Below are 16,386 nucleotides of genomic sequence, written 5' to 3'. Positions count from 1 at the left end.
CATCCAACAATAATGAAAATCATAAAATTTAAAAGAAAAATTCCGCACTTTCACACTTTTTTTTTAAAACCAGAACTTTACTTTTCTGTCAGGTAAAAAATGATCTGGATAAAGTCTGTGTAGTTTATGAGCCATGTTTGCGTGTGATTACCAAAATTTTACATTAAATTTACTTTTGGGACCCTCCATGTATATGATAAAATATCTCAGTGTTTACCGCTGGTATGGTGGTATGTATTTCGCGATAATTAAAACACACGTGAAATATATATTATTAAACTTTTCCAACTTTTCTATACCATAATTTTTTTTCTTTTCTTTTCTCCAAGTTCAAACAGGGGAAGTGCGCAGCTTTCCGCAACTCGCAAGACAAAAATACTTAATTCGAATAAAAAATAAAAAAAACCCTAATAGTTTCTTGATTAAAGTAGTGGGGAACTTCTTCCCTCATTCTATATACTTCATAATGAATCTTTTGAGCCAAAGTTGAAGTTCATAGGCGCAGCAGTGAGATGTAGATATAAAAAATAAATTTTTTCATCTCGACAAAAAAAATATTCAAAAAAATTTAAATTTATCTTATTTGTTTTGGGCAGTGTGATCATTGTTATGTTGGCATATTGGCCGAGTTTTAGCGCGGTTGTCACCACTGCTGAGTAGCAGTGCAAGATAGGAAGATCCGGTAAGTTACCGGTAACCGTGAAAAATATACCGGTTAAAAAGGGTTGGGGACAGTTTCCTAGAACGGTAAAAAGTGGCTAATATAAAAACCGGTTTTTATGCAATGCTTGGCAACGCTGCTTCCATTGGCACGAAAAGTGTTCAGAGAGGAGATAAAGGACGTGAAAGACACTCAAGTTTTATTACATAAATAGAATAGTCTTTTATCTCAATGAGAAATGAATGTTTTCTTTTATCCGGTGCGCTCCGAAAATAATGAAATTGTAAAATTTGCGCTAAGAAATACGATTAATTTGATTTAATAAATTATATTTTATCTGAAATCAACATTAATAAAATTTTTAGCAATATTTTTTTCAGATAAAATATGCAAAATATAGTTTAGGTGCATAAAAAAGTTTATATGATGAATAATTAAAAAATAAAATATAACGCAATAAATTAGTTTTGGGAATATAAAAATTCATAGAAATTTAAAAATAAAATTGCAAGAAGCTTCTTACTAAATAGTACTATTTTTAATAAATTATATAATTTAGAAAAATATAAAAATGTCTAAAGAAACTCACAATATGTAGTTCAAATTTTCTAGGAAAACTAGAGCAACAAAAAAATATTTTTTTTTTTTAGTAATTAATCATAGTTGTGTTGGACTTAAAAATTTAATTCATGTTGGTTTATTGGAATCTAGGCTTTTCCTCGATGAATTTATTAATAGACGACATTTTTCACTTTGCATATTTTGGGCTGTTTGTTATTTTTTTTTTTTTTCCGTTAATGCTAATGATCACCCAGCAGAAAAATAGAACTCATTCCAGCACAGAGAGGTATCAATTAACAAAAAAAATTCAAATCACTTAGCTTCTTTTAAGAAAATTTCATTTTTGAAAGATAATGATCATAAATTTCTAACCATTTGACATGAAATTTTAATTATTTCCCCCAACCTTAAATGTTCGGTTGCCAAAGTCGAACTGATCGGTCCCATGTCTTGTAGCAGTTATTTGTTCTCAGTGAGAGTGTGTCTAGCGTGTACTATTTATTAGTTAATATTTTCAAATATAATTTTTACTAGCAAAAACCTTTTGTTTGTCCACTGAAACTCTGACCTTTAAAAATTTCTCTCGCTTTCCGTAAGAGTTTTCCAAAAATAAAAATTTTGACTCTGTAGCAGAAAAAAAATAAAGTTGTTAAAATTTTTTATTAAATTATTTTACTGTTTGAATTAAATCGCAGATCAGAAATTATATAACAAACAACTCATTATTTAATCAAATTTTCCAATTTTTTTCCCTTGAGAATTATTTAAATCAATCCGCAAATAGCTGTTGCAAAAATTTTAAATAAAAATTAAATTATCAAAATCATACTGCGGTCGAAGATCAGCGTTAAAGATAGAAAAATTGGAAAAATTGAAGTTAATATTCCTGGCCATATATTTTTTCCTTTTTTTTTTAAAAAGGATTTTGTATTAAACGCTTTTGCGTACAACTGGGGTGCAATGCAAACACCCTTCTCAACACGAAATCCTGCGGCCCCCGGCCGACTTTAGCAAAGAACAACCCTTCACTCGCAGTCCCAGTATGAGAAATCACTCAGGTTCCCCCGAGAAAAATCCGCCTGGAGTGGGAATCGAACCCACAGTCTCCGGGATGGAGGGCAAGCGCATACTCCACTTAGCCACTGGAGTCCTCCGCCCTAGAGAAGAGTGTTCGCGCGCCGTGTCAGGTGCACGGCGCGTTTGCAGCCAATCAGCGGCTGGCTGGCTGTTTGCCACTGGTCCTTAGAGCAGGCAGCAGGTGGCAGCAGGCGAGCCAGGCGAGGCGCACCGCAGCACGCAGCACTCGCATGACTCGCAGCAGCCAACAAAAATATAAACAAAACAAACAAACACCCAAAAGTTGGTTTGTGATTTTCTTTTGCGATTTTACAATTATTTTGGTATTCTGGGCGCATTATACGCGAAATAATTTGTACGCCATGGGAACAGACCTACTCGCTTTTTATCACGAATCCCTGCGATGCCTCGAATCAGTCCTGGACGACCTGGACTGAGTATTTTTCATCTATAATCCAAGACCTGACAAGCTTGTCCGCAGCTACATGTAGATTTGTAGAATATCCCAAACTTTATTTGGCAAGTGAGATGTAAATAAATTTATTTTGTTTGTAAATCATAAATTAAAATAAAAATTATGTTTAACTAGTTCTGATTGGTTTTTAAGATGTTCGTAGCAATATATCATTTTTGAATATTTTTTTTCTAATTGTTATCTATTAATTCAAAAAATATTTTAAAGAAAGTTTGGATTCATTTTTATTTTTGCAGTGAGCTTCTAGGCCCTCTGAGTCAAACCCTTCTTGACTTGATTGTCTAAGTACATAATTTTTCTACTATGTATATAATTGTTCATTTACTAAAATTGTAACTTGAATTTGCTCAAAATCATTGTAATCCTTGTCTTTCTTGACCAATTTAACTTCTAAAATTTCTCAGATTTTTTAAATTAAATTAACTTAGAAATTAAATTTAACAACACAAGTTGTATTTTTACTGCATTTTTATTTCAACAGAAAAAAATAATAAATTTTATATACTTTATAGGACAGGAGGACCATAAACCAAATAATTTAAATTAATGTTTATGACCGTCAGGGTGAGCTGTACACAAGTTGTATTTTTCTTCTATTAATTTAAATCACGCGCGCTTGATTTAGTATCCCACGTTCAACATTCTCCTCACCTAACAATCCCATCACAAAATCAGCCAACCTCCTCGTTACGCCCCCTTTCAGAGCCCACTGTTGCCATTCGGTACCCGCCCACCCTGACCTCTGCCTATGGACATTAGAAGCTGGATTGGTCGAGACGCCATTTTTCCGTTTCAAGACCCCAGGCTGCCCGGGGTCTTGAAACCGAAAAATGGCGTCTCGACCAATCCAGCTTCTAATGTCCATACCTCTGCCGGATATGTTTGTACCAGTCTAGGAAACGACCTACAATCGTTAAAAAGTTACCGTCATATACCGGAACTTCCCTAGTGCAAGAAGCAGTGAGTAGTGATAGTGAGTCTGCAGTTTTTCATTTTTTGCGAGTGGAGATGGAGAACGAATTGAACGAAACGCGGTGCTGCGATCAGCTGCCATATTATTCACTGCTTGTCTAAAAGGCGAATTTTCGACTTTGTCGGCGATATTTGTGCTAATTGGTGACATCCGCGGTCGCTCTGAGCCTGAGGAGGCCGGTGAATGGAGGTCACGGGGAGGAGGCAGACACTGGAGAGACTCATGGACCGCAGCCACCGGCCTTTTTGGTGGTTCTGACGAGACGGGGGCAAACTGAGCGAACACGGGGACGGCGGCAGCGGCTTTTTCCGTCTTTCAAGTTAAAACTTTATCTCGAAGTGAGTTGCATTTAATTTCTTTAATTTAATTGGATTATGATACAAATCGTTTTATTTGCATGCCACTTTACGGCATGCTTTGCATGGCCAAAACTGATTCGCTTGATAACCAGGATTGCCGTAGCGCCATTATTTTAAAATTAAGTCAGCCTTTATTGTGTGCATACATAATCCGATAAATACATAAATCATTTTCTGATTTTTTTGGCACCATCCAAATGTCGAAAAGATCGTCGATCGGCAATCGGCGTCTTAAGGCCCTGTTTCTATGGTAAAAGTAACCGATAACACCACTTTTTATACATCAAACACAAATTTTTTGGTCCTAGCGATCACATGACGTCACAAACCGGAAGTGCGCAGCCGCCGTTCGAGCAATCGCGTCCGAATCGTAAGATTTTGTTTTATTTTTAATTAATTTTACGCGACTGACAGTCAAAATTTTTTAGAATTTTTTTGAGATGGCCAATCGATTGGAAATTTAATTTTGACTAGGGTGAGTAAATTTCATCAAAAAATATTGAGCTGTTTTCAAGTTGCAGCTTCCTTTTTCATGAGCGCACTAATGCCGCCTTCGTCTTCAAAAGCGCTTAGAGGTGCCATCACATTTTATTTTCTTATTTTGAAACGGCGCATTATTTTTTGATGAAACATTCATTCTTAATTCAAAATTAAATTTCCAATCGATTGGCCATCTCAAAAAAATTCTAAAAAATTTTCTTCTATGTTAAAAAATTATATTTTGACTTTAAGCCTTCCGTTCATAAGTAAAAAAAATTTTGACATTATCAAGCCTGTGAAAGAAATTGTAGGAAATTTAATTGGCAACATTTTTCTTTTAGAATTTTTATGTTTAAAATTTTTTTTCTAATTTTAAAATTAAAAAAACAAAAGTCTCGCGGAAACGTTAATAACTCCGCTCCTAGTCAAAATTGATTTAAAACAAGCATATCAAAATATACATGGCTTAATTATCTATCAATGCTGAAACTTTGAATAATTTAATTTAACGCGTTCTAAAAAAATACTGCATTCGCGCAAAAGTCTATCGAAACGAGCGGCTCTCGTCCGAAGGTGGCCCCGACGAAGACCCACCAAATGAAACGCGGCCGCGGCAAGTGACGTCTCGGCCGCGTACGAGTCGGCGGCCGACCTAATCGCAAAATTAATGTGACCAGGCGATTATGCATTAAATTTTACGTTGAAAGAGTGCATTTCCAGACCTCAGAAAAGTAAATCAAGGCACTCGATCTATCGGCAAACCTTGTCATACAATATTTCCGATTTTAATAAACTGCAAATTCGAGAATAAAAAGACGGGAAACGTTTTTTATCAAATCGAATGTCTAATTAAAAGCAGAATAATTTTAGTGTTATTTAATAAGTCAGTAAAAACCATCTTAGAGAATAATTAATGTTTTGAATTTTGATTAACAAAACAGGTGATTGACGATGTGGCAAACCAGCAGCGCACAGAGCCACTCTCGCCACTCTCGCTCCGCTCGCGACGGTGGCGCCGCGTGCAGGTGGCAAAACGCTCATAGAAATTGGGCCTTAAGGGGCGGGTCGCGATGTCTGCGAGACACGCTCCCGTTTTTGCTGCGAGATCTTGGCGAGATCGGAAGCGAAAGTCGCGATCGGAAACTCTAGAGCGAAGTTTTTGCCAAAAATAAAGAATATCTTGCGGCCGTATGCATATAATTATTTGGCTGTATTATTTTAAAGCTCATTATTCACGAGGCCGATGCGCCCGATGCAATTAAAGAGTCTCAAACGGAACAAAATCACCACGAAATGTGACCAAGCGAGTGCCATCGTTCCGGGTTTTTTGCGCAATGATGAAGTCGCGAGGGCGAAATACTTATGAAAGAAAACTCTAATTAATTATTTAATACTGTTTTTTCTTTGCTTTTTCTGGTGCTGCTGCAGCAGCTCATGATGTACGCAAACGCGTTAAATTAAAGAATTTTATTATTTAAAATAATCACAAAAAGGCACTGAGATATAATTAATTTTGTTAATAAAAATTATGTTAACATAAAAAAAATTTCCATTTTTTTTTTAATTTCTAGTCAGATTCTAGTCAGATAAATAATTTAAATCCAACCACGAGCTTAGATGATAGGGGTGTGCTAAATGTTTTGTGGGTGTTAAAATTATTATTCTCATTTTAGCAAGCGTAGAGAGAAAATCTTGGATACAAAGTTGTTGGCAAAGACCTTATATATTCTTTCGTAATTCAATGTTTATATTTTTGTAGCTTGATTTATTTTCTCCGTGAAAAATGCCTTAAATTGAAAATTTTTTAATTGTTCATTATACCTTGGAATATTTTTGTGATAATCAATTAAGCTCTCATTTAATTTGAACTCTAGATTTAAAATTTCATTTGAATATGCTTAGTCGTATTCATAATTAATTATGAATCAAAGGATTTTCTGAAAGGCGCCGATTCTTTGATACGGTTGACTGAAACTTCACAATTCTTTAGCGTGTAATTAACAAACCGCGCTTGGAGCCAGCGCAAAAGACAATTTAGTGACTCTCTTAAACTATACAGCAGGGCCCGGGGCACCTAAAATTTGCCTCTTAAATAAAAGATGCCAATTTTTGTTTTAAATTTAAATTAGAAAAGTACGGGAATATATACAAAATACGGGTTATTAAACAAAAATGGCTTCTATTCAATTTTGTTCATATGGGTGGGTCTCTGTTTTAAAGTTTCTGTAAATTTTTTAAAGCATTTTAGAGGCCATTCTCTTTAATACTTATCAAAAAGGTAAAAATAAATATCTTATAGTATGTGGCAATATTAATAACTAATAACATCATTTAATTAAATTAGTGAGGATTCCAAATTTATTCCTTGTTTTTTGTTTTTGCAGGTGCAGCTGCGGTCTTCTGCCGGAAACACTGCCATGAGAGTGTATGCTTTCCTGCCAAAAGGGATAGAATTACAAGCCTTGCAACAAAACCAATGGCGGCCTTCTTTCTTGTCTGCTGAAATCTTTTGCTAACTTGAACATTTTAAATATGAAGCTGAAGGTTGTTTGAGTGTGCATGTTTTTGGTTCTTCTAACAATGGGAAATATGGAAAGTAACCCAGACCCTAATTCTAAAAAAACTGCCATTGAGGGCATTAGTTCCCAGATATTTGAAGATCAATCTGTTGACGATGAGAGTTTGCTTCAACCGACTCGAGATGAACTACTTGCTGAATTAGAAAAAAAAAATCAAATTATTGCCCAAAAAGAAAAAAGAAATTTGGAATTGGAAAAATCAATCAATCAGCAGAAAAAAAGAAGCTTGATTGTTTTCGGAGTGCCTTCATGTTTTGAACTGTCATCTGTCATTCTTCAATTGTTTTACCGATTAATGGGCATCAGGCAGGAGCAAGTGACAATCGAAGATTCATTTCGTATCGGCAGTAATAATATTAAGAAGCAGCGACCCATTGTGATTCAGCTAGGATCGCCATGGCAAAAACAAGTAGTCATGGAAAAGGTTGCCATGCTTAAAGGTACCGGCTACTTCATCACGCACTTCAAGACACCTGAAGAGCTTCAAAGGGAGAACCATCTGCGTATCGAGGCGTACAAAAAAGCTCAAGAACTAAAAATTCCGTCTCAGCTGCTTAGATATTCGTTGAAAATTTGTGGAAAAACTGTGACCTTAACTGAAATCTCACAGCAAGACTGGGAACACAAGTACCTTCCACGCAAAGGAAATAAGATGGCCCTTGTTCCTTCCATACAAACCTTCTGCTGATCTGCTCTACATTTTGGCCTGGTGTGTTGAACAATGAGGAGTGATTGTTTCATGAAAATTTGGTGCGTCTTGTATGGTGGTTGAATTGCAGTTGCACCAGTGGTCGCACAGTGCCAGAGGTCAGAGGTCGCACATTTTTGCCTTTAGTTTTGCAGGATCGACAGGATCGATAGTATGCAATCCAAAAAATATCAGAAAATTTCCAACAAGGCTACGCATTCCAAATTAAAATAGATTTAAAAAAAATTTTTTTTATCTCTTTGCACAATTTCTTCGGACAGTTGGGAACTTGGGAGCGAATTTGAGATGTTTAAAAAAAATTCAAAGCACAAAAATGGCAGCTAGGAATGTAGGAATACTGTGTTATTTTCAGACATTGATTCATGTTTTACTCTCGTAGTAGAGTGTTCAACGGGAACGGGAAAATAAAATTTCCCGCGGGACTTGCGGGATTCTTGCGGGAACGGTGCTAATCGTGCTGAGCGGGAACAGTGCCGGGAGGAACTGGGACTTGATTGACGGTGCCAGGATTCCCGCGGGAAAATTATGATTGCATCAGATTTTTTCCTTTAAATAGTTTAAATAGCGTTTTACCTTGGAGAGTGATAATTACGTATGTACTTTTTCAATTAAATCAATAAGCGCATGCACACAAATTTTTTCCCTTTGCTACTTTACTTACTATCCGCTCGTACGGGGAGGAGAAAATGAAAAAAATAAAAGAGGCGAAAAGATGCATTAACGAACACACCCATCTCGTGGCGATACGAACATGACAGTAAACGAAACTAGCGCAAGTCCTATACCCCCTATGAAGAAATATTGAAATTTTCTCTGATTTACTTAATTCATAAGCATATCTGGCTACATATTTAACGATCTGCAACCAAATGCAGGTAAAGTATAGAGCGGTATATAGAAAGAGTTGATTGACGTAAAATTTCAAGTTGTCCTGCACCGAAAATAGTTAAAAATTAATATCAAGATTTATAAAGTTTTTCTTTTACACACTATACACTCATAAAAATAGTGCAAAATAGATCGAATCGAAAGACCTGTTAAACATAATAATATATGTATACGGTTTTTTATAAATGACCTTTACTACTTAATTCGACAACTGTTTAAATTGAGTAATTGAAACAAACTGAAAATTAAAAATTAAGTAATAAATGACGAGCTATTTTTATTAAATTTGATGATGCAACCAGAGACTTCATTTTATTCTTTTGGATTATTTTGTATGTAACTTTTTGAATACTCTGCATATTTTATATAAAATTTAATTTAAACTCACGGGAATAAATTATATTTTTGATATAGTAACTAGTATTTTGATAAATTATAATTTGGTTGCTGCTATCACAATAACAAGCCTTGAAAATTTTTAGAATTTGATTAAAAAAATTATTTCTAGAAAATCAAATTATATGCTGACAATTTAATTATATATTTGTATGCATGTCATATTCTATTCGTCTAGAATATTTATACATTTTTACTTAATTAGGATTTGGGAACTCTGTCATTTCTTACAGTGAAATTAATTTTATTAATTTTAGGAATCATTTTTAATTAATTACTGGAGCTTATCAAAGAAGAGCGAAGAAGGATAAGCAAACGAAAAACCAAGCTCTAAGAGAAAAATAACCTGGCTTATTTTTTCTTCTTTCTATATTAAAGTGTTTTATCAAAAATATCAACGATATTAATATAAATGCGTCTTGGCGATAAAGAATATTATTCTGTTTGACAAAAATAACGCAATATTAAATTCATGAATGCTCAAGTGAACTTTCTCAATATTTTTTTCAGGTCTATCTTGTTTCTCTCATAAGTTTTACTCGGCTTAAGATCAATTATCATTGAATCTTGTCAAATTTTAGTAAAAAATCGAGGTAAAAACAATATCCACTAATAGCAGTCTTAGCACTGCTTTTCGTGTACTGTCATAAGTCGCAGGTGGGCGTTTTCGCAGAAAAAAAGAGTATAGTGAAAAGGCTCTATGAAGTATGAACTATGAACATTGCAACTAGAAACTTAAATTAGGCAGGCCAAAATAAACTTTTCTTCAAAAGATCACATTCACATCACACTTCGGCAATATTAAATTTGACTCAATGTAGCTGGGGGCACAAAAGACTCATTCTCACTCGGGACGGAACGGAAACGTTCATTCACGGACGTGTATTTAAAAAAAAAATTTGAGCGGGACAGGAAGGAACGGGAATCCAACTTCAGGAACGGGACTCCCGCGGGAAAAAATTCCCAATCAAAGAGCGGGAACGGGCGGGAAAGGGAAAGAAATTTCGGGAAAGGAATCCCGCGGTACCATAATTTGGTCCCGTTGAACACGTGAATGTAAAAACAAAAATCGGATTAAATAATTTTGGTGAAATGCTGTGGTATGAAATTAATAATTTTAAATTAGTTGCATTCTTCTGTACAAGTATTATAATTAGTTTTATGATGTAATATTATATTGTATATTTTTTTTACTTAAAATTGTGCAATATAATATTTTTGATATTTTTGTTGTATATCTGTCTATGTTATAAAATTGGTGAGAACAAATGTAATTATGTTTTTGCTTGATACAATTTCTTATTCTATATTGTGTCAACATATCAAACTTGGAACGTTCCATGAGATTTTCAATCATTGGATCTTGCTGTTTACTTTTGTAATCTGCTCGTCGACTTTTCTCGTTTTTGTGTTCTCTCTTTCTCTTAATTACTTTTGTAAATTAAAATACGTCAAGCAAAAAAATTCTTGAAAAATAATGAAATATAAATAAAAATACTGATTCTTTAGCAAACTTTTCTACAAGGAAACAATTTTATTTGAACCAACGTTATGAAATATTTCTCATGTTATGCAAGTAAATTATTATTATCATAATCACTTCTCTGTACATGAAATTTTTACTTTTATTGCAATTCTAATGATTTTTTCATATTCTTTTTAATTTGTTTACAAAAAAATAACTATTCCATATAATAAATATTCTTTGTAACGAATAGCTAACAAAAGTAATTTATTATTTAGCATTAATTTAAAAATCATAAACGCTTTTGCTTACACATTCGCGAGCATGCTAAAAAGCGCTAAAAAGATTCCCCTTCCCGCGTTTCAAAAGAGGGCGATACTGGTTGGCCGCTTTACGATGTTCTGATTGGCTGCAGCTGCGCTACGCTCCCGCTGATCACCGCCGATTATTACCGCCTTTTCCATGAAATACAGCGTCGGCAGTTTCGACTGAAGTGTTTCGGCGATTTTGGCCACAATGGCAAGTCGTTGACTGCGCAATCCACCGCAGAGGTCAACCGGAAAGTTTGGTGGTAAGATCGGTCCAAAAATTCTCACGAATCAGCCCTTCCGCTTGCCGCAAATTTCAAATCAAGATCTTCCTGTGTTGCGTCTCACCAACTAGCCAAATACACGGTTTTGAAAACGAATTTCGCCCTGTTTCGCCCCTTTTTCCAACAATCTGATATTTTGAATCATGGATCATTTGCCTAGAGATTCGCCGCTGCTCGTCTCGCCGAAGCGATTTGAATCTGCTGCCGACGAATTCGAGTTTAACGACGAAGAATTCTTGCTCGAGAGCGAATTTCTGAGCTTTGAGGACGTGGAGGCCGATACTCCATTGGAAGAGCGGCTGCTCGTCGACCAAGACCTGTATCGTGAAAGGAGAATGGATATGAAAACCTATTCAAAACGCAAATCAAGCCCTCATGTTGTGATTGAGCGGTGCAGCAAGGCAGAGAAATTGGTCATCGATGAACGACGGACGGCAAACGAGCAGAAGTCTCCTTTGAAGGAAATTACGCAGGTCACTCCAAGCAAATGGAAAGACCCTGCGGTCGAGCCTTCCGAGAAGCAGAAACTTTCTGTTGAGCCACCCACGCAGGATGAAAACAGTTCCGACAAATCACCAACCAAGCAGGATGGCCGGAAACGCCATTTCTTGAGCCGGAACAAAACTGCCAAGGAGTCAGAGAAAAATGAAGTAACAAGCACGCCCAAAAGGAGAGACTCTTGTGAGCCTGAGAATTCGAAGAAGCCAAAAGTAGGAGATTTGGAGAAGGAACTTTCGATCTGCCCATCTAGTAAAGCAAATTATCTAATGATCTCGGAGCTCCTCCAAACTGAAATTATTTCAGGTTGCTTAAGTGGTCGTAGCTCTCCTATTGCTGGACTGATTCCTACCCAAGTGACCGAAGAAGAGACCATGGAGGTAGAGGTGGAAGTAACGCCAAAGAAGCCGTCACCAAAAAAGTCAAAATCTCCCGCAATAAAAGAGAAGAAGAATTTTAGAAAATCTCCGATGATGGTAGTAGAGCAAATTGAAACAAGCAGACCTGAACTGCGAAGAAGCAAGAGATCTTCTTTAAAACCTAGTCCTGCCCAGCAGAAGGATTCGGACGTTCCATCCACCCCACAGTCGGGACAAACAGAATTGGCTGACGAGTTTTTGATGCCCAGTTCCTCTAAAAAGAATCTCCAACCAGTGCTAGAAGGGGAAACGCCAGCCAGAATGAGAAGCACCAGATACTCGCAGGCTTCCGAAGTCTCAAGTGTGAACTCAAGTTTACTCGACAGCACCCTTTTGGATTCAACTGTTGACTTAGGCACTTCCATTGATGATGACGATGATGATGACGTGTCGTGGGATGGTTATTTTGTGGAAATTCCTAACACGCCTGTTTGTAACGATGAATTGACGTCAACAGGCATTGCGGAGGAAACCAAGCAAGATGCAGAGAAGCAGGATGAAGAGAGTAGCGAGAGCAAATTCAAAGTTGCCCAAGCAGTTCTGGCCAAAATAGGGAGCTGGCCTTACTGGCCTGCTTTCATCATACCCATGGTGGGGCAGCATAAGTTAATAGGTTGGTTTTGTTATTTCCTGAAATTTTAATATTAATTTTAAAATCTTTTCCCTTTTCTATTTAGATGGCAAGAAAATCGAGAAGTACCATGTTGTGTTTTGCGGGGAGCGGCAAAGAGCTTGGGTGTTTCACAAAAAAATAGTCCCCTTTTCGTCTTTGGAGGAGTTCACAAATTTAATCAACATGAACAAGGTAAAGGACATAATTAAATTTCAATTATTGATAGATTTAAATGCATTCATTGTTCATGCTTGCTTATATTTTTGTACTTTGCAGAAAACAAATCCTTTCTTTGTTCCACCAAAATTTGAGGAAAAGTGGCAGGAGGCATTGGTGGAATTGATGGAGTTGAAAAATCAAGGACCTTCCATCATATTGGATACTCTAGGCATCAAGCCCAAAATCACGCCCAAAGAGAAAGAAATCTTAAAGGAGCACCTGAAGGCCCTGAAAATTGCTGAAAGAGAATTAAAACAAGTTGAACGTGAACAAACGAAGGAAGCACACAAGATAGAGCGTGCCAGATTGATTGAGGTGAGGCGGCTGCAGAGACAAAAGGTCAAGGAGGAATTGCAAAAGCTTCGAGAAGAGGCTCGTGGTGTTATTTCCAGAAAAGCCTGCTTCCAGGTAACAAATATAAGTTTGTTAAGTTGTTTAAAAGTAAAAAAAAAATTATTGATTTTGTTTTAAATAACATTATAAATTATAATTTCAGTGTCGAGACCATGAAAATAAAGAATCAGTTATGCACTGCACTAAGTGTGACAATTTCTACCACACATCTTGTCAGGGAGACAACATTCCGAAGGACAGGATGGAACCATTTGTCTGTAACTTCTGCAAGACAGATACCATGCCATGTCATGTATGCAACAAACACAGCGAGGGCCTTATCCAGTGCAAAGCCAAGAAGTGTCAGAAGGTGTATCACTTGGAGTGCTTGGGCTTGCACTGGCAGCAGGCCACAGTATCCAACGGCCAGCTGATCTCTTGTCCAGCCCATTCGTGTCATTCTTGTGTCCACCGTGACATGTTGCAGTTCAAGAAGGTGATTGAGCCTCGAGAAAAACTGGTCAGGTGCACCATGTGCCCTGGAACCTACCACAAAGGTAAATAACAGGTGAGAATTTGCATTTCAAATTTCAAAACTTTATTTTTAGATGATGAATGCATCCCTGCTGCTGCTACAAAGATTAATAGTCACCAAATTGTTTGTCCGCGGCACCTGGACCACCAAAACAAACCAAGGACTTACAAGTGTCAGGTGTGTGTTGAATGTAAGTAGTAAAACAATTTAATATTTTCATCTTGCATAAATCTCCTCTATTTGCTATTCATGGTTTTTTTTAATTACTCGACATCTAGTCCAATTTAAATATTTTTATACGAAGGACTTAAAATTTTATCTTGTATTTCTCGTCACTATTTTTTAGAGGATTCAATCAAATTAAATCGTGAAATTTTCCCAGCTTTTACCCAAGAGGAGGCAAAGTCTTCATCAGTTTGGAGCTGCAAAATGTGTCCTTGTCTGTACCACTTCAAATGTCTTGATAAAGACGACGAGCAAACGATGATAATGGAAGATTTCGTCTGCTTTTACTGTCGAGACGGCTACTTCCCTAAGGGAGGTGACATTGTGTGGGCCAAGTTAGGCAGCAGCCGTTGGTGGCCAGCAAAAGTAGTTGCACGCGGCCAAGAGCCTGAAAGACTTCTGACAGTGAAGCGCCCTATAGGCCAGTTCGTGGTCCAGTTCTATGGCACCAATGACTACTCATGGATACCCCACAAATCCACATTCATGTTCCAAAGTCGGGTGAGCAATTATAAAAAATTGTCTATCACCTTCATTACTTATCAGATGATTTTTTTCCAGGACGATGTTGCGATTTGCTCAAACTCGTCTGGTAAAGACCAGAAGTTTATTAAAGGCATAGAGGAGGCTATGAAGGATTTTGATGAAAGGGACCTTTACTGGGACCAAAAAATCTATCTGCATTTCAACAGTGGACTTGACAAAGTAAGCTACGAAACTAGAGTGAGCCCCTTTTTCATTTTCATATAACTTTTGCTTTTAGAAACCTCCTTCTTATCGCCGCATCAAGAAAAACATTTATGTGAAGCCATGCAAACCATTCAAAGAGGATGACATGATGTATGAGCCCTGCCATTGCAAACCAGACGGTTCTGATCCATGTGGTGAGAATTGTGACAACAGGTCAGTTGATCTTAAATTGAAAAAAATAATAATAACCATAAGTTATTTAATAAAATATTTTTGATTTCATCAAATATAAGTTATCACTTGTCATTTTTATCTTTCAGAGGTTTGCACATGGAGTGCTTGAAGGAGTGCCCGACTGGCGATTTGTGTCAAAATAAGCGCATTCAACTACACCAGGATGCACCAACAGAGCTGAAATTGATGGGTGCCAAGGGCTGGGGTCTCACTGCTCAAGAAGATCTCAAGAAAGGTTAATAGCAAATTAAATTTCAGTTCTTATCAGAATAGCTGTTATTTTCAAACAAACAGGAACATTTGTTGTCGAATACGTAGGTGAAGTGGTTAACAAAGAAGAATTCCAGAGACGGAAGAGAGGGTACATAGAAAACAAAGAGAAACACTTCTACTTCCTGGAGCTTGGCGGCAACCATTACATTGATGCAAAGTTTAAGGGAAATCTCAGCAGGTAATATTGATATGCTCTAAATTTTACGCCATTTAAAATTTTTCTTGTAGGTTTATCAATCACAGTTGTGAACCTAATTGTCAGTCCAGCCACTGGAATGTCTTGGGTGAAAGGCGCGTGGGCCTTTTCACATTGAGAGACGTCAGAGCAGGGGAAGAGCTGACTTTTAACTATGGTTGGAAGCTGGACGGCACCAACACTCAGCAGTGCTTGTGCAACACCGAGAGCTGCAAGAAGTCATTGGCAACAGTGTGTTGTTTTTTTTCTTTGGAAGAATTTATTTTCATGAATTTTTTACTAGGACAAGGCCAAGAAGACAATGGAAACTCAGCCAGCAGAGCAGAAGAAAAAATCTAGATCGTTGGCCAAAAAGGCGTCCAATACATCTGATAATGGTGGTAGATATTTTGTTTACTTCCAGAACAACTGACCTAATTTATTGAATTCCATATCTTCCAGAACTGACTGATTCATGTGATGCTTGCTCTGATTCCAAGGAACCAAAACAAAGCAAACACAGTTCCAATATGTGTCAGAAGTGCTACGAAAACGAAGAGTTTTAATGAGAATGGAAAAGAAGTCTTTAAAGATGACTAGTACTTTTTAAGTATTATTTGAACATTTCTTTGTCAAAAATAGTTAGTGTTCGTTTGGAAAACAAATATGTTTTATGAATTTTATTATACAAATCATACAAATTGAGACTTATTTAGATTTTAAAGCATTGTATGCATTTTAGATAATTAACTTTGAATGTCTCAGCTGAAATCATGAACGAAATTTTTAATAAATTATTTGAAATTTAAGAATAAATTGGCTGCTTTTATTTGAAAAGGAAATCAGGTGTTGAGAAGGTGTTAATTGCAGATAAGATAGTTTTATTGATTGGTTAATACATATATGAATCTTCAAACATAACATTTTAAAACCTTGTCTTCAGTCTTTAGGGTTTTT

The 16,386-nt window shown here is 36.5% G+C and overlaps 1 protein-coding gene across 5 annotated transcripts; it reads left to right on the top strand.

Annotated features, from left to right (window-relative positions):
- Positions 1-10,905: 10,905 nt before the first annotated feature.
- LOC132192945 (histone-lysine N-methyltransferase, H3 lysine-36 specific) lies at positions 10,906-16,245 on the top strand. Of its 5 annotated transcripts, none has more exons than XM_059613191.1 (14): positions 10,906-11,965; positions 12,020-12,745; positions 12,810-12,937; positions 13,022-13,372; positions 13,461-13,854; positions 13,906-14,022; positions 14,215-14,558; positions 14,619-14,762; positions 14,821-14,960; positions 15,068-15,216; positions 15,276-15,432; positions 15,483-15,681; positions 15,734-15,830; positions 15,892-16,245. In XM_059613191.1, exons 1-14 carry the CDS (start codon positions 11,359-11,361, stop codon positions 15,993-15,995), a joined length of 3,657 nt encoding a protein of 1,218 aa, XP_059469174.1. In that variant the 5' UTR covers positions 10,906-11,358; the 3' UTR covers positions 15,996-16,245. The 5 variants fall into 5 exon arrangements, with proteins under 5 accessions (XP_059469174.1, XP_059469175.1, XP_059469172.1 ...); XM_059613192.1 differs by having other exon boundaries at positions 10,906-12,532; positions 12,590-12,745; XM_059613193.1 differs by having other exon boundaries at positions 10,909-11,194; positions 11,376-12,745.
- The last annotated feature ends 141 nt before the right edge of the window (positions 16,246-16,386 follow it).

Source organism: Neocloeon triangulifer, unplaced genomic scaffold (genome assembly GCF_031216515.1).
Source record: "Neocloeon triangulifer isolate White Clay Creek 2 clone unplaced genomic scaffold, ASM3121651v1 ptg000003l, whole genome shotgun sequence".
Taxonomy (NCBI): domain Eukaryota; kingdom Metazoa; phylum Arthropoda; class Insecta; order Ephemeroptera; family Baetidae; genus Neocloeon; species Neocloeon triangulifer.
Note: the sequence above shows the minus strand (reverse complement) of the source record. Positions and strands in the feature narration are given on the sequence as shown.